The 18,192-nt window shown below is 49.8% G+C and overlaps 1 protein-coding gene and 1 long non-coding RNA gene across 9 annotated transcripts in view; one reads left to right on the forward strand and one right to left on the reverse strand.

Annotated features, from left to right (window-relative positions):
* The window catches only part of PACSIN2 (protein kinase C and casein kinase substrate in neurons 2), a 136,824-nt gene that overhangs the window by 92,723 nt on the left and 25,909 nt on the right, over nt 1-18,192 (forward strand). For 4 of the 7 annotated variants that reach the window (XM_077914228.1, XM_077914231.1, XM_077914230.1 and 1 more), the window contains one exon: nt 3,194-3,331. In XM_077914228.1, coding sequence (XP_077770354.1) covers nt 3,272-3,331 — 60 coding nt within the window. In that variant the 5' untranslated portion in view covers nt 3,194-3,271. Of the gene's footprint in view, nt 1-3,193; nt 3,332-14,050; nt 14,302-17,139; nt 17,327-18,192 lie in introns of those variants that run through there. The other 3 variants (XM_077914226.1, XM_077914224.1, XM_077914225.1) reach the window with 3 other exon arrangements.
* On the reverse strand, nt 1,611-17,583 carry LOC144323590 (uncharacterized). 2 transcript variants are annotated; one of them, XR_013388993.1, is made up of 5 exons: nt 16,907-17,583; nt 12,585-16,233; nt 10,744-11,615; nt 6,474-6,670; nt 1,611-1,762 (listed from the first exon to the last, which is right to left on the reverse strand). It is a non-coding gene; the product is annotated as an uncharacterized LOC144323590 (long non-coding RNA). The 2 variants fall into 2 exon arrangements; XR_013388992.1 differs by having other exon boundaries at nt 1,618-1,762; nt 13,734-16,233; nt 16,907-17,215.

Below are 18,192 nucleotides of genomic sequence, written 5' to 3' on the forward strand. Positions count from 1 at the left end.
AGAATCTGTGTTTAAAAGTCTTTAAACGAACTAGGGGTGGTGGAAGGGGAGGTGGGCAGGGGGTAGGGGCGACTGGGTGACGGGCACTGAGGGGGGCACTTGATGGGATGAGCACTGGGTGTTATTCTTTATGTTGGCAAATTGAACACCAATAAAAAATAAATTTATAAAAAATAAAATAAAATAAAAGTGTTTAAAGGAAACTCCAGGGCAGCCCGGGTGGCTCAGCGGTTTAGCGCCGCCTGCAGCCCAGGGCGTGATCCTGGAGATCCAGGATCAAGTCCCATGTCGAGCTCCCTGCATGGAGTCTGCTTCTCCCTCTGCCTCTGTCTCTGCCTCTCTCTCTCTCTGTGTCTCTCATGAATAAATAAATAAAATCTTAAAAAGAAAAAGAAAACGTAAAAGAAAGAAAACTCCAGGCCCCAGTGACTTCACGGACAAATTCTGCCAAACATTTAAGGAAAAATTAAGCCAATCTTACATAAACATCCATTTGTGATAAAAGCTCTTAGTAGAATTCCAGTAGAAAGAAACTTTCTAACCTAAAAAGTGTTATTTTAAAACACTGTATCACAAACATCATACTTCATGGTGAAAAAGAGAAAGTTCTGTCCTTGAGGCCCGGGATCAGCTTGGTGCTGGTACAACTGTCACCTTGGGGACTGTCACAACTGCTGAGCACAGTGCCGGGGTAGGCACAGGGCCCTGGACTGAGAGAGCATTACCACGCTGCCACCATGGGACTCAGGTGAGGAAAGCTGGGCTTTCCCTATTCCCATTGGTCAGCCAAGAGCATGCCTTGACTCCAAAGCCCTCTGCAGCTCCAGTGTTATTTGGTTTTGTTACTTGGCGATTCAGGTTCTTTCTCTTAGGAGGAGTCGAGTGTGTCTTTTTTTTTTTGCTGAGCCCAGTGGCAACCTCTTCTTGGCTCCTGGCACTTAGTAGGCTGTTAACAAATCTTATGCAGAACTGACCATCCATTTGTGTCTAAGCCATGGCCAAACCCTGGCAGAAAGTGCATCCCTCTGCCTGAGCTCTTCAGGTATTGACTGCTTCTTCCAGAGCAGGCACCTGTTCTCTCTGCACCTGCTCCCTGCAGCTGTGCCCAGAGTTGGCTAGGCAGCCCAGCCAGTGGCTCAGTTGGGCTACTTTGAGACTTGCCTGAGCCCAAAGCCCAGATATTTCCTGAGAAGCCTGGAGCAGACAACTGCTCTGGGTAGAGACTGTGTCACTGCAAATGTGGGCTGGCGTGCTCCCAGGAGGGCCCTGGCCAAGAGCGTAGGATTGCCTAGAGAAGGGGGTGCTGTGAAACATGGCACCAAGGCCCAGCCAGGGCGGCCTGTCGGCCTTTGTGATATCCTGGAGTTACAGTGACACGTTGTTCCGTGATGGTGGAGCCGAGGTCCAGACAGCGTGCTGGCAGGAAGAGTGTGCACGTGGCGCAGGGGCAACTGCCTGGCTGCAGGCTTTTAGAGCACTTGGCTTTGAAGTACCGTCATCCACTCTTTCAATTTATTGGCCATACATTGCTGTGTTCAGCTTAGAAGCTGTCACATCCATCAGATTAAATCTTTTTAATAGCAACTAGATCTTAGGTTATAAGACACCAGATTTATTTAAAGTTCAGATAGTTTTTGAAAAACATCTTGGTGTGACGGAGAGAACATTACCTTGACAAACTTGTCAAATGTTGTTTCCGCCATTCAATACTTGGGTGACCAGAGGCAAGTTACTTAACCTTCTCGAGCATCGGTTTTCTCAACTATAGAGATAAAGGAATGATAGTGATAATAATTACTATCTAATGACAATTACATTATAATTTACTATGTCCATCCCTGCATGTCTGGCCTCATTGGTCCTCACTATAATTCTGTGATGTATATTCCACATTCATCTCTCTCTTTTTTTTAAAGATTTTATTTATTTATTCATGATAGACCTAGAAAGAGAGAGAGGCAGAGACACAGGCAGAGGGAGGGAAGCAGGCCCCATGCCGTGAGCCCGACATGGGACTCGATCCCGGGACTCCAGGATCACGCCCTGGGCCAAAGGCAGGCACTGAACTGCCGAGCCACCCAGGGATCCCCTTCATCTCTCTTTTATAGATGAGGCCTTTGAGGCACAGAGAGGTTAGATAACTTGCATGCTGTTGCCCAGCTAATGAATAATAGGTCTGGGATTGGAGCCCGTGTTCATGTTCCTTACTATGCTTCTAGACTGTTTCATAGGGAATTGTGAGAACTAAGTGTGATCACATATGAAAAGTACCTACAATAAAGTCTTGTACCTCTGCCCACTTCACCCTACCACCCTACCTGGGCCCTCCCACAGCAAAGCTGGGACTTTGGATTCCTGACCATGGTAGTTAGGGAAGTTCCAGATCTCTGACTGTGTGATTGGAACACAGGGTGATGGGAAGGAAAGTGGAGTCAACTTTTCACCACGTCAGGGAGTCTCATGTGGCTGTGGACAGGTCATTGCATCAGTGATCTGTACTCATGAATGTTGCGGTGGGCGTGGGGTTCCTTCCTTCCTCTCTCTACAGGAGGTTAATCACCCCTTTACCCTTGTCTGGATTTAGAACATTGCCTCATGATCCAGACATGATCCCTTTCGCTTGTTGTCTTTACTCTTTCTAGCTGAGTTAAACAGACAGTATCAGAATACACTGGCCTGAATTTGGGGCTTCAGTGGCTGGGGTGAATCAGTCATGGGTTGGGAGAGGGAGACAGTGTCCAACACAAGTGAAACATGGAGGAGTCTGGGGGTGGAGTCAGGTGTCAAGGGTGGATCATTTCCTCTTGTGCCTTACCCAGGCCAGGGCCTAGTCGGGCCTGGTGAGCCCAGAGATACAGGGACTCTCCCTGTATCTTCGCTTGTTCTCACATGTGCTCGGTCTCTTTCTCCAAGGGACAAAGAAGATTGTTTAGTGAGGCTGTTGGTCTAAGAACATGAACTGTTCTCCGGAAAGCTCTTTAGTAAGATGTTGAGAAGATTCACTTGTTAATATGAAACACACAAGCATATAACATATGCATACATGTTATTTATTGACTTTCTTTCTCCTTGAGGGAACACTTGAGACTGTGCTATACTAAGGCAGTGATGGGGATGGAAGCTGTAAAATGGGGATGGCTTACTTGTTGCCTTGGGAATTTAAAAACCACAACAATGTGCTTTTCTTTTGTAGGTTTGTCTGCGGATTTTGAGCATCTGAAGTTGACCTCTGCTTTAAGCATTTGCTGCTGCTCCCTCACTGCCTGAAGAGATGTCTGTCGCTTATGATGATTCCATTGGAGTAGAAGTGTCCAGTGATAGCTTCTGGGAGGTAATGCCCATGCTTGCTTCCTCATGAACGTGGAAACCAGGCTGATAGTGCTTGACTGACCTGGCTTCTTTTGGCTGGGATTGGGGGGAGAGATGAACAAACCCCTAACAGACCAGGTCTCTGTGGTCAGATTCAGATGGTGACAGGTGTGGCTAAGCTGTCAATGCAGGCAGTGAACTTACCTGACTAGGAAAGACTGGTAAAGAGGCTAGAGGTGCTTGTCAAGGTCTTATCAATTTGTTCTGGGATCTTCCTTTTCACGCTTAGCTAGCCATGATGTGACTTGGTGCTGCATTTACTCATTACTGGGCTTGGCTTGAGAGGCAGTGTTACTTCTTTTGTGTGGAAAAGTGGGTGGCAGTGATGTGACATCATGGTGGACAGTGTGGGCAGGTTGGCCAGAGGGGGGACCATCTGTCCTCAAGCCTGTCAGAGCATCTTTCTGTGGGTTTAGGCCCTTGAGGAACTCCTTTCCTGAGTAGATCTTGGGGAGATGAGTTGTTCTTTCTGGAAGTCACTCTTCCTCAGCCCACTTTTCCCTGCCTGCTGCTTAAAAGAAAGCCCATTTTTTGTCCTTGAGGCAAAACCTCTGGATATTTCCAGGCAGCTGTGGGGTTAGTGTAAGGAATACTGGCTTTGCATTTGGAAAGATCTGAGCTCTGGTCCCAGCTGTGCCATTGCTAGCTGTGTGACTTTGGGCAAGTTGCTTGACTGATCTGAGCCTCAGGTCTTCATCTCTAAAGGGAGATGATAGGGCTGCCTTGGTGGCTTAGTAGTTTAGTGCCTGCCTTCGGCCCAGGGAGTGATTCTGGAGTCCTGGGATCGAGTCCCACATTGGGCTCCCTGCATGGAGCCTGCTCCTCCCTCTGCCTGTCTCTCTCTCTCTCTCTCTCTCTCTCTCTCCTCTCTCTCTCTCTCTGTCTCTCATGAATAAATAAATAAAATCTTTAAAAAAATAAAATAAAGGGGGATGATAATGTCCTTCGAGAGAAGCTGCATGATGGAACAAGAGTATAGACGTCAGCACCCACGTGGGTGCTTTCCTGACCCCAGACTCAACTAGTGCAGAGATGGGGAGGATGCTGGGGGTTTGCTGGGGACTAGCACGAATTAGTTTTATAGACGTTGATTGAATAGGTATATAATATTGTCTGAGATCAAATACCATGTGATATTGTCTAATAGAGACAATGATAGGTGCCCAATTTTTAAAAAGATGGGCAAGGAATTAAAAATTCTGGTAACACTTTTCAGGGCACCTGGTTGGCTCTGTTCGTTAGGTGTCTGACTCTTGATTTGGCTCAGGTCATGATCTCTGGGTCACAAGATGGAGCCCCGTGTTGGGCTCTGCACTCAGCAGGGAGTCTGCTTGAGATTCTCTCTCCCTCCCTCCCTTTTCCTATCTCTCTCTCTCTCTCAAATAAATCTTTAAAAAAATTCTATTAACACTTAAAGTTAATTTTTGAGACTTTATTGCTTTTTTATTAAAAGTATGTGTTCTGTGAGCAACTACTATGTGCTAGGTCCTTTGAGTCTCCAGTGGGAAATGTGTCAGCCCAATTCCTTGTCACTCTGCTGGTAGCAGTCTTCCTGGTGGGTATCCAGGCCAGAGCTCAAATTTCAGTAGCAGAGGTACATCTGCCCCAGGAAACATTTCACAGAAGGCAGCAAAAGTGACAGAATTACAATTGAGTCCCAGCTACCATAGCAGCAGCTCCCTGGCATTGTTTGGTGCATTCTCTTGATGTGGAGGTGTTCAGGGATGCTGATGTGGGTTGGGCATGAAATACACGGAGTTGTATTAGAACAGGCAGTTACAGGATACAGTTTGGAGGTGCCTCTGGACAGTGCTGGAATTCAGGACTGCTCCTCTGCCCCCTTGTGCAGGTTCAGGTTCATGGGCAGTCATGTGTTACTTGCTTGCCCCCAGGGAGGCTTTGGCCTTGCCAGCATTGCAGAAGTACTCAGGGAGCCAGCAGTGGCTGTGCAGAGCCTTCCCGTGAGCTCCTGGGAGGCTGGCCTTTGGGAATGCAGGTCCTTGTTAGTTTCAACACTGAATCAAAACTAGATAGAATCCTTTAGAGGTGGGGAAACTTTGTTTTGTAACTCTGGTGACATTGCCATCTGGTACTAATCAGTACCTGCCTTGAGCTAGATGGCGGTGCAGAGGCCGGCACACACAGCAGGTCTTGTGAGCCATAGGCCAGGAGAGGCAACCAGACAGGTTCAGATGCATGCTTTGGAGGTGGATGGCCTGGGCTTGACTTCCTGCTTCAGGGGATAGGGGCACTTTGGGCAGGTTGCTGATTTTTCTTTCCCTTCATTTCCCAATTTGTAAAGTGGGGGTAGAAATGGTACCTATATCCTAGTATTGTTGTGAGGAATGATCACGTGTAAAGCAGTGTAGGGCATCGGGACAGGTGCAGACTGAGAGCTGTCCCTCTGATGTGGGAGCTGGGGGTGGTCAGCACACACGCAACACATCATCTGTGCCTGCAGGGTGCATTTGGCAGCATCATTTGAATTACCCAGTTGATGGCAGAAACTGTTCTGGAGAAATGAGGTAACTAAATATAGTGCTATCACAGAAGCCTTTAGCTGCTTCTTAAAAAAAAAAACAAAAAAAACCAGTAGATAGAAGTTGCCAGTGTACAGTGTCAGCATATATTAAATCAAGCGGCTTTAAGAAGTCCTGTTGCTGATTTAAGCTCTTAGGCTCCCTGTGAAATTCTTAGCTGCGATAATGTCAGTGGACAAGAACATCTCCTTTTGCCCGAGGAATGCTAAGGCAAATGGTTTATTTTCTAGTCAGGCTCCACTCATCTTGTGATGGTATCTCTAAAATTATTCTTCAGTTTATAGAAATCAGCAGTGCCGTCACCCTCCTCCTCCGTGTTGGCTGTTCATGGAACGGAGGAACAATTCCTCAGGATGAACCCACCCCAGTGGGCTCTGAGTCACTTGGGTGCCCACTGCCAGCCACTCATCTCTCCAAGCTGCCAGCAGGGTCCCTCTTTCCCACAGGAGGTATCTTATCGCTGATGTGCCCCCAGACCTGTACACATCTACAGAAAGCCTTGTGGCCTGGAGGTGGAAAAGTCCTTGTGCTTAGTTTTACTCCTTTCCACCAAAAGGTACTCACTGGAGAGCGGATCATTCCAGAATCCTCTTCTGCATGCTGGCTGTGTGCCTGCATGGGAGGGACACGACCTGACCCTCCAAGAGGCTTTGGCTGTGACATCTGGAGGTAATCTCTCATGGGAGGAGACAGACACTAGCTGGATCATCGTGTGGGGTACTGTAAGATTGCTGGAGCGCTCGGGTGCAGCAGGGCTCCCGCTGGAGAAGGGGCAGAAAGGTGCATTAGAAGACAAGCAGGACTGGCATCACTAGGCACTCATGTGTTTGCTAGATGAGTTGAGTAAGCAAGTCCTGGGATGAGAGATCACCCACAGGGACTAATATCATTTGGAGGTATTTGGAGGGGACACTTTCTGTATTACCCAATACTTACAGTAAGCCATTTGGAAAAGAGGAGCAGGCTCTGATTCTCTCAGTGAAGGCTCCCAGAGGAAAGAGGACAATGGCCTCCATGTGGGGAGGAGGCAGTGGGGCCAAGCCGCAGTCTGCCTCTGAGTGTCATGGCATTCAGAGGAGAGGGCCTGCTGGCTGGCATCACCGGAGAAGGCATGTGGCGTTGGTAGGGCTGGACTTTGAGATGGGCTGGCAGTCTGTATTGAAGCAAAGTCTAGAAGCCAGAATGAGCACAGCATTGCAGAAGGCTGAAGACCTGGAATTCTTTGGAGCCCAGGGTTGTTTTGGAGGCCAGAAGTCACGTGGGATTGGGTAGGTTGGAGCCAAGAGGAGATTGTTCCCCAAGTGGGTGTCTTCTCCAGCATGTTGGAGCTTGGCCTGTCCTCCACAGGTTTTTCAGCATAGGGTAAGGTGGCTCAGTTACTTCTGGCAAGTCTCCCGGCTCAATCCAGGAGCCTGAGGGCCCTCCCATTGCATCCTCTGCTTCTAGGGCCTACTTCTGGGTCTTCTCTTAGGCCCCAGAGCTGGTGTACAGAGAACCTAGGCTGCAAGGTGTGGGGGTTTTCACATGTCATTAGTGCTTTCAGGGAAAGCCTGGCTGCCTCTGCCTTTTGGGGGGCTCTGGGCACGCAATGGCGGGTGTGTCACCAGCAGGCCTGCTGCTGCCCGAGTCTTCAAGGGCTCCTTGGTGGCCAGGCTGGGAGGACAAACTGCTAATTTCAGGAACCAGGCCCTGAATCTGCCTCATCCCCAAGGCAGGGCTTCTGCGCAGCTGTCAGCCACATGTGCAGTTAGAGCTCAGATCTCCCTGGAGAAGCCAGGCTGGGGCTGACCTGTACTGCACTCTTCGTGGGCACAAAAGGCCCTTGAGGGAGAAGAGAATTGGGGGGATGAAGAGAACATAAATATATTACTGAAAATATTCTAAGGATGTTAGACCTAAAGAGTTGGCCTGTACCTCTGGGTATTTACCATCTCCTTCAGAGCAGGCTCTCCTGGCAGCTTCCTCTCCAACTGTGGAGAGAGTATCACACGAGAACGTCTCCACATGCGGTGCTGTTTTGTCTGGAAGACCATCCACATGGAATGGTGTGCATTATTCCTATCCCTCTAGAACAATTTTCTGGTGACATATTTAGAAGATGCCACTGCCCTGTGTGCATCAGTTCCATGGAGCCTGATTTGGCGCCTGCCATGGTCCAGACCCGGGGCTGAGTCCTGGGGTCCCAAGATGATGACGTAGTCTTGAGACCCCGGAGCCAACATTTGCCGTGTTGGGCAGTTACAGGGCACCAGGGTGACTCTTGCGAGTGGAAGCTTGAGGTGCGTGGAAATAAATCACTTTACTGCTCTGCAGCAGTGACCTGTTCCATTTTTTCTCTGGCCACCGTCTGCATACGCAGACCTGGACGGAGTTTCCCATGTGCTGGCCTGTCTGTGGGTGTATCAGCTTCGTTGTGACCCCGCTGCTCTCCCACTGAGCTCCCAGCAGGCTGGTGGCATGCCTTGAGTTCCCTGAAGTTTCTAAAGGAACCCCTGATTCATTCTTTCAGGTGAATTATCTGCTGTGTCGGGACTGAGGATTAGGGCCCTGGCCTCCCCTGTGTCGTGTTCAGTCTGTTCTCTACCTTGAAGCCAGGGCAGCTCATCCAGAAGAGCAAACCTGTATGATTCTTTGCCCCCTGTGGGAAGCTCCAGTTTTTCGCATCACCTCCAAAGTAAAACCATACTCTGTAGCATAACTAAGGCATAAGCATGTGTTGGCAGCTGCTGGACCACCTGGTCCTTCCTGAGGAGCAGCTAAACTGAGCACCCCTAGGTGCCTGTCCACAAAGAGCTGCCTCCCTTCCTGGTGGTCTTTCCTCCAACCTGACCTCATTTCTTTCCCAGCTCCTCCTCCAAGCAGTCTTCTTGACCCCTTCTAGCAGCCTTGGCAGCCTTCCTGCATGCCCATCCAGTGTGTGGTCTCACTGTTTGCTCTGGATCTGAACAACCGAACAACCTGAGGGCAAGGACGTCAGTCTCACCTGATATGCTGAATGATTGTTGATTTGAGTGCACCAAGTAAGTCAGAGAAAGGAAGAGGTTTAATGCTAGCTAGTAAGACATGCTTTTTTCATAAGCTTACAACAAAATATTTGGAAAGGAGATATGTATGGAAATAAGGACAATAGTGAGCAGAACCCATTCTTTCAGTAAACATTTATAGAGCACCACTATGTGCCAGGCCCCGCTCGAAGCCTTGGGGATACAGCATGAATAAAGCAGACAGAAATGACTTTTAAATGGTCCAGGTGAAGCATTGTGAGGATGTGGAAGAGGCTCTCCCTCTGGGCACTCCAGAGCTGTGTGTCAGAGGTGACTCTAAGTGAATGGAGACTTTTTGTCCCTTGCTCCTCTATCCCATACATGGGTGTGTATTTGGATAGGTTATCAGGCTGTGTGCACGTAAGCTCTATGCTTATGGTCTGGTCTGTGTACTTTTAATTTAGTGATAATGACTAGCATTTATTGCTTCATGCTAGACCCCTGTTCTGGCTTATATGGATGCTCCTGAGCCTCACAACTGCCTTCTGAGATTGTGATCTCCACTTTACAGTTGGGCAAACTGAGGCTCAGGTGGTTTGCTGGTGCCCAGCTTCACATAAAGAGTAGGTGATGGAGCTGGGATTCTGGCCCAGGCACCTCCCTGTAGAACTGCTCTCTAGCCTCAGCTGTCAGCCTCCCAGGAGCTCCTCAGAGAAGAGAAATGTTCTTTTGCTCTGACTGCCCCACACTGAATGCTTCTACTTCAGTATGAAGTCATGTCCTGTGTGGGGTCAGACCCTGGCACCACCTTTGCTAGTGATGACCCCGAGGGCCCAGAGAAGTGAGATAGCCCAGTTTCCTAGGCAGTGACATGGCCTTGCGGATTTCTCCTCCCCAGGATGGCTGCAAGAATCGATAACCCGCACAGGGCAGGGGCCTCAAGATTCCTGAGCCTGAGGGGCGTGCAGCCTCCTCACTTAGTTCCCTTCTCAGCCCTGCACGTGAATGTTGCATGCATGGGAACAGGCAGAGGGGGATGAGTCAGGCGGCCTTTCATCTTGTTGGTACGGGCTTGTTCCTCCCTTGTCGAAATGCTGCTGTTCTAAATGCTGCAAAAGGAGCCATTCCTTAAGATAATTGTTTTGCTGTCAAGCTTTTCCTCTGAAGATAAATTATTTTCCCATCTGATTTCAGTGATGTCAAAGTAACTTGTTTTAGTCATGTAAGATAAAACTTTCCCTTTCTACTTAGTAAACAAATAGAATAACAGATTTTTAGAGCTGGTGGGCTCTTAAGTGCTCACTTAGACTGTGCTGGCTTAGCTCCATGGAGACATTTGTATACAGATGTTTGGAGCTGGCGCTGAGGGATCCAGGTATGGAGATGGAGTGAGGGAGCTCATGGTCCTATGGCTGGGGTGTGTGTGTGTGTATGGGTGTGTATGTGTGTATGCATGCATGCATGCTGTGTGTGGTGTGTGTATGTGTGTAGTGTGGAGGGGGTTAGTAACAGAAATCATGAAGGGAGAACCAGGGATTCAGATGCAGGGGACTCAGGAGAGGTGGGATACTGTGAAAGCAGCAGTTTGGAGAGGGGATGGTCATGGAAGGAAGGGGGTGCTATTCCCACTTTTCCAGTCTTGGCAATGTCTCCACCGGGTAATTTGGCTTTGTTCCCCAGGGGTTCGCCCTGTTTCAGATAACTAACTGCCTCCTTTCACCATTAGAGGAGTTTCTACCAAAAGCTTCCAGTCTTCATTGAACCCTTACTTATAGACCCGGGGAGACCATCTCCCTTGCCAGGTCAGCGGCTGCTCTTGTGGCAATGAGTGCCGCACATCCAGCGCCTACCTGTATCGAGAGGGAGAATCAAAGAGTTGTGACCTGGGCACTTGGCATCTGTGTTGTCAGGCTGTTTCCTGGGCACTTGGCTGAAGGACGAGTGTGTGCGAGTGTCCAGAGACCATGAGCTCGAGGGTGGAGTATTAGGGGTGATGGCTTGTAGGTAGGTGTGCGCTATGACATGGACAAGTCCTTGGGTGCAGCTGGGCCTTGTTGACATCTGAGCAATATGTGCTGAGCACAGTGAACCCAGTGGACCACTCTAAAGGAGTTGTTCAGTTCTAAGATAACTTTGTTTCAACACCTCCTTCCTTTGCACTTTGTGTTTTGCTTTTGGAGTTAGATCTGCAAACTGAACTGAGATTTCTGAGTTTCTTTGTCTTCCTTTTTTTATTTGAATGTTTAAAGATCGATGATGATCTTTGAAGTTGCTGAAGTCTTTGTGCTTTAGAACTGTCATGTAGCACAGGGCGCCTTTGCTGGGTGAGGAACCTCATTTTCTTCACCCTTCTGCTTGATGAGGACAGTTCCAGGATCAGATGGCAGGGCCGGTTAGCATTTTGAGTGAGAGTTGAACATAGGAGCTGGGAACCAGAGTGAGGCGGCAGGGCAGTGGCAGGCCTGGTGCTGGGTCACATTCAGCCAGAGCACAGATCAGCCTCCCGGGTGGCCAATGAACGGCAGCAGAGGCAGGCCAGCAAGGGATTGGGTCTGTGACCCTCTCGGAGCCCTGCCAGGTAAAGAGCATTATCCCGTCTTGAGGATGGCAAGCCCAGTGAGGTTAGGGTTAGTCCGGGTGTAGGGGGGTGGACACCAAGATGGGAGCTCCTGAGTCCTCTGTTCCAGTGCTAGGCCGGTTGGGATCCCAGAGGGTGAGTGAGCTGGAAGGCAGAGGGAGAACAGAAGGAGGGAGTGAATGAAATCCTATAGAAACAAGGACCGCCACAGCACAGTTGGAAAGCCAGGCAGAGAGTTGATGGTTTTCCAGAGATACTCCTTACTCCCCTGTGCTTTCAAGCACACAGCAGATTTCACAACCCTAACATCCATAGTGACCTCACTGGGGAAGGAGGGCTCAGAGTAGGGGGGTTGGGAGAAGCTGAGCGAGGAGGCCCTGTGCCGGCACCTTGGGGCCGCCCTGCCATTGTGCGTGGAATAAGGTGTCTGCCGTGCACCCTGCCAGGAACGTGGCTGGGGATGTGGTGGCACTGCAAGGCCCAGGTGGCACTGCCTGGGACACGGGCAGACTGGGGATAAACTGCCTCGCATCATAGATTTGACTGAAAGCCTTGTCAGCATAAGTGAGGCAGCTGTGGGGCTCTTTCCAGATTGGCAGAAGCATTAGTGATCTGCTCATTCGTCACCCTGGAGTTCCTCTGTGATGGTGCTCCAAGAGCCGGTTCTTAGCTTTTGTGAGGAGAGCCGGAATGACTCACTGGATTACGAACTTGGTAAATAAAGGATCATGAGTTACTTCATTGCCCATGCCTCTAGCTGAGGACTTAGCAATCCCCGGGCCCTTCCTGTGTACCTGGAGCTGGAATTCCCACTCCCAGCACCGTGCAGGCATCAAGAGATATTATAGAGTCCCCTCTACGTGCCTGGCATGGAGGAGGGGGAAGAATGAAGCCACAGTCCTTGCCCTCAGAGCCCACTGTTAGCACATTTGGGCATGCAACAGCAGATGTCCGTGGAAGAGGAACAAGGGATGGGCTGAGCTGAGGGGAAGGCTTACCGAGGGGGTGGCATCTTGTATAGCTCATGCTCTGTGGGCCTCATATCCTGCCCCAAGCCTTCAGAAAGCAGCCTTGCCCCCCCCCCCCCCGCCCCGAGTTACCTTCTGCTCTTACCACAAGCATCATTTCCTTCAGGCAGTCCTGACCACCCAGAGTGTTCCTTCCAGAACTGGTAACTGTCTGTAATTGGGTTATTTATCTGACCATAAGTTCCAGGAAGGTAGGGACCACCGCGGTTTGTTCACCACTATATCCCTCGTCCCCCACTTAGTCCTTGGCACACAGTTAGGTGTTCATTACACACTGGTGTGTGGCAGGAGGGTGGTACTAGGCTCTCAAAAATTGAGTTATGAGGGCTTGAGGGGGCAGCCAGCCGGCTGGGTGCATTGACAAACTCTTCAGTTAGAAATCCTGGAATTACAAAGGACCCCTGGAAATCATCTACCCCTGTCTCCCCACTGCATTTTGTCTCCCAATGGACAAAATGTAGAAATGGCCAGGTCTGGTCAAGTGACGCCTGAGCCAGGGTAAGAGCACGCCTGGCTGGGAAGAAACCCATGCTTTCCCAGTGCGTTCAGTCCTTACGAAACCAGTTCTACCTCCACCTTACAGCTGAAGGAATGGAAACATGGGGAGGGAGACCCACACAAGGTCATTTATTTGGGGGCAGGGCCAGATGTTTGCCTCTCCCTCCTGAGGGGTGCCTTCGTCAGAGAGGGCCGGGGGCTAAGGGACTCAAGGCAGGTAACAGAAGCTCATTCAGCCAGTTCCGTTGCCATCTGCAGGACTGTAATTAAGGAATCTCAGAAGGGTCATCTTTTATCCTTGTCTCTCAGAAAGGCTGGTTGAAAAATATCCTGGAGCCGCTCCGTGTATTTTGTCAGCTTTAAGTGAAACATTGGACTCTGACTCTGTGGACTTGAGGGAGGGAGGGACACCACCAAGGCTTTTCTTTCTGTCCAGTCAGCTTGGCACAGCTGGCTCACCCTTGAACCTGCCTCTCCACAGTGTAGAAGGAGCAGTTGTGGTGCTTGGGCCTTCAGGGTCACAGGTTAAAGGGCATGAGCCTTGTGTGGGTGAAATCAAGGTCATCTTAGTGGTCTTAGTAGTTTACAGGTTTGGGGTTCCTCCCATGAGCCTTGGCGGCACACAGTGGAATCAGAAGCAGGGCCAGTACATTACTTTTCAGTCTTGAACTGTGTCTGTGGCCTTCCCTGGGATCCGTGGGGCTGGTTGGAAGCACACTCATCACCTGATGTCTACCTGTTAAGTCTTGGCTTTACTCTCTCTGTTCTCAGCCTGAGGAAGATTCTAGAAGGTGGGCTCTGCCTCTTTCTGGCTGCATGATTGTGGGTGACTTTGCCTCTTTAAGCCTTGGTTTCCTTTTCTGTAGAATGGAAACACTAATAGTACCCACTGCCAAGGATTGTCACAGGATTAAATGAGGTGATACATGCAGAGGTGTTAGCATGCTGCCTTGCAGTATAATAGAGCATACACATGCTCTATTATGATGCTCCTGCTGATGAGAAACAGTGTGTGATGCCAGAGGCTTGCAGCCCAGCTGGGGCGGGGCGGGTAAGATGAACAACTGTGACTCATGTGGGACAAGCTGTGGCTGCAGGCCATGGGGACAGTGTGTGGGAAGGCCCTCGTGGCCCCCAAGTGGACCAGCAAGCAGGAGCCAGTGGTGGGGAATTGGTCCCGACTGTCTGCAAGTGCAGGTGATGCAGGCGCTCCCTCTTGGTGGTCTGGCAGGAACAGCGGTTATCAGGGAGGCCTCCATGGGGAAGACAAGCTGAGCCTTAATAGAGAACTGCATCTGGGGCAGGTAGGATGAGACTCCACACCCACATCCTTTGCCGTCCTTCTCCCTGCCCTGGACGCTAGCCCTTTCCCTTTGCTAGAGATAGGGCTTGTGTGAGCGCAGGCTCTTGTGGACCTTATAGCCTTGCTTTGTGTGTAGGTATTTTTAATTCTCATCGAAGACCTCATGCTCCCTGTCATTCTGTTTCTTTTTCTCCACTGTTGGGGAGGTCTGTGCAGGTCGTGGTGTCTACACCTAGCCCTGCATGTCTCGCTGCTTCCCTCCACATCACTGTGCATGCCATGTTCATGCCTGCCATGCGTTCTCCAGAGAAAAGACTCCTGTGTGCCCTCAGCCCAAGAGAACATTTCTGTGGGATGTGACTCAGGAACAGAATTGCTGGGTCCTCATAGGGCATGTGTATGCTTAATGACTGCCTGGTTATTCTCAGGCCCATCCCAGTCTGTTTTCCACCAGTATGTACAGTAAGGGTCCTGTGTGCCCCCTCTGTCCCACACTTGGTGTTTCCCATCCTCGAGTCCGCCAGTCTGTAGGGATGAAGAGCCTTCGATCATCGTATTCCCCCATCACACGAGGCTGAGCCCCTTGCTGCTGTGAGCCCCATAGATTTACTTCTTTCTGAAGTTGCCCTAATCATACCCTTTGCCCAGCTTCCCTCAGGGCCTGTCTTTTCCACGGAGATATGTAGGACCTCCCTGGGATATTCCAGTTTAGTCTTTTGTCAATTTTGACATAGCAAATGAGGAAATAGGGTTTGCACCCTGTTAACTTTGTCCATGATGTAGGTTTCTGAACAGGAATCCTTAATTTTTTTTAATTTTTTTTAATTTATTTATGATAGTCACACACAGAGAGAGAGAGAGGCAGAGACATAGGCAGAGGGAGAATCAGGCTCCATGCACCGGGAGCCCGACGTGGGAATCGATCCCGGGTCTCCAGGATTGCGCCCCGGGCCAAAGGCAAGCGCTAAACCGCTGCGCCACCCAGGGATCCCGGAATCCTTAATTTTTGATGTAATAAAATTTATTTATACACGTAGGCACACAACTGTATAAGTATTTGTACAGCTTTGACTTTGGAAATTTTAAGGATCCTGCCTGGCCCTAAGTCACACAGATAGTCACCTGCATTGTCTTCTAGTCATTTATCGGTCCTGCCTTACATTTTTATTGAGTGCCAGCCACGTGGCAGAGCCGGTGGGAGGCAGTGTAGAAAGAGCAGTGGATGAGGAAGACAAAGGTCCACACTCTCTTAGGGCAAAGAGTTGGATAGTATTTGGGCTTGATGTCCTGTGTGCTGTAGGCTCTGGTCCGCAGCACAGCTTGGGATGGTGGGAAGGAAGGCTGTCTGGGGGCATGGACCCAGGGGCTGGCTAGGGAGGGCAGAGTTTCTGGGGCACAGACTGCCCGTCCTCACGGCGTTGTGCATTCAGTCAGCAGTGAGCCAGCCAAGCCTTCACTGGTGTTCCTGGAGGGTCCAGATTCCATTAGGTTTGCTGGTGATGTTGAGATGAGCCACGGGCAAGAAGAAGCCAACACAGCACAGGGGTGGAAGAGTGTGAGCTTTGGGGCAGCCCTGCTTGATTCCATTTTCATTTGAGTCACTGGTTTCACTCTGAGACTGAGATTGTAATCGGGTGATTTGTCAGTGTGATGGGTCTGATGGTCAACAACCAAAGAGGAGAGTACAAAGAATAACCTGAGGGGCCAACCAGTGGGAGGCTCAGAGGGGCTGCAGGTCTGCGTTCACTTTCCCCATCTCCCACCTGGGATCCCCAGAGGTCTCATTGGGCTGCTTCCAGATCCTCCAGGCTTCCTGTTGCCTTTGGCCACTGTGTTCCACAGAAGGGAGTTGGCCAAGATAGGTAGTCTCTAAAGTGAGAGAGGCAGGCCTTCTCTGGAGTCCTAGTGAAAGGCGGTTCTAGGCGGTTTACACCTAAAGGATAAATGAGGAACTGGTGTGACCCGTTTGAGCAGTCCCTCTCAGCACCCCTGTAATTGTAATCCTGCTGGGTTTTAGACAGAGTCCCCTGTCTCCCTTCTTTTTTTCCCCCCCCTGTCTCCCTTCTGATACCCCATTATGCAGATGCTCTGCAAAGAGATTGCTGCAACTCTTAGCGCCAGACTCGTCTTAGCTGACTAAATTCAAGGTGTGCCTGACACTGGATTCTCAGTGCCTGGGGTAGAGGAAAACCAGAGGAATGACTGGAGCCAGACTTTGAGACAGGGAGAGGTAGGAAGCCATGAGGAGGGCAAGCTGCTAGGGGGCTCTAGGGCCCCGGGCTGGGGAATTGTGGGTGGAGAGAGGATAGTGTGATTTCTCGGGAGGACAGCAGAGCTTTAGTGGTTGGGAGGAGTGTGTGCCGCCCCTTCCCCCCAGGAAGATGGGGGCAGAAGAGTGGCTTCTGTTGAACTCCAGAAAGATGGTGGTTCTGCTCTTTCCCAAGCCCAGCCTGTACTAACTACAGCCCCCGAGGTGCCTGAGCACTGGCACCCTGCTACCTCTGTCCTCCCACCTGCCACCTGGAGGACAGAGTGGTCCCTTCTCCTGTCTTCCCACTCTCTGTCCCCACTGCTATGGCCCCAGCCTGAGGAAGCTACCCTCGCACCTTCCCCCAGGAGCTTCACCCTCCTGAACCCCTGCAGTCCGCAGACATGGCACTCTTCAGGATGACCACCTGACCCTCGAGATTTCTCATCATCCAACACCGGCATCCCAGCTGCACCCCCCCCTTCCCCCATCTAAATCGCTAGTGATCCTCTTGCATTCTGTGTTCCATGTTCCGTGCCTCACAGACATCACACCTGAGTCTCCGTGCTGGTATATCTTGTCATCAACACTGTTTTCTTCCTGGAGACCTTTCTTTTTCCTCACCTTTAACCTGGCTAGCTTCCTTCTTGTCCTTGAAAATTCAGCTTGGATGTTGCCTCCAGCGTACCTTCCCCACCTCTCACTCCTTCCTGCCTCTGGCCAGGCAGTCCCTGAGGCAGAGGAGGCTGTCCCAGCCTTGCACCTGGGCCTATGTATGGTGAGCATCTGTCTTTAGTATCTTGGTACCTGAGGGAGTGAGCCTGAATTTTGAGGAAGTTAGGAACATAGATGGCTTCAGACCTAGTTTTTAAAATGGGCATTTTGGGAACCCTGGGTGGCGCAGCGGTTTAGCGCCTGCCTTTGGCCCAGGACGCGATCCTGGAGACCGGGGATCGAATCCCACATCGGGCTCCCGGTGCATGGAGCCTGCTTCTCCCTCTGCCTATGTCTCTCTGCCTCTCTCTCTCTCTCTGTGTGACTATCATAAATAAATAAAAAATAAAAATAAAATAAAATAAAATGGGCATTTTGTGAATAAATCAGTTAATAATAAGGTTTGGAAGAAATCTTGTTTATTTTTAAAATTTCTACGTCAAGTTATTTGCCATTTGGCCATCTGAAAACAAACTCGTGTTTTCAAAAGCAAGAAACTTTTAAATTACAAAACTGATAAAACAGAAATAGCTAACCATGTATGTCCTCACTTTAACATATCAGTTTGTACATATTTGAAACTTAACTCTCCTTTACATTTAAAAAAACCAGTCATCATTATACCTCAATTTTTAAAATGTATTTTAAAAAAGAGAGAGAATACACTCCACCAAAGAAGACACATGGGTGACAGGAACAAGAAAAGATGCTCAGCATCATTAAACATTAGGAAAGTGCAAATTAAAATCACAATGAGATCATCGCTACATACTAAAGTGCCAAAAATCTTTAAAAAAAAAAACCCAACCTGCCACAGTACCAAGTGCTAGTGAGAATGCAGAACAGTTGGAGCTCTTGTACGTTGCAGTAAGGAATACAAAATATACAGCCATGTGGGGTGACAGTTTGGTGATTTCTCATAAAGCTAGA

The sequence above is a fragment of the Canis aureus genome, chromosome 11 (genome assembly GCF_053574225.1).
Source record: "Canis aureus isolate CA01 chromosome 11, VMU_Caureus_v.1.0, whole genome shotgun sequence".
In the NCBI taxonomy this organism is placed as follows: domain Eukaryota; kingdom Metazoa; phylum Chordata; class Mammalia; order Carnivora; family Canidae; genus Canis; species Canis aureus.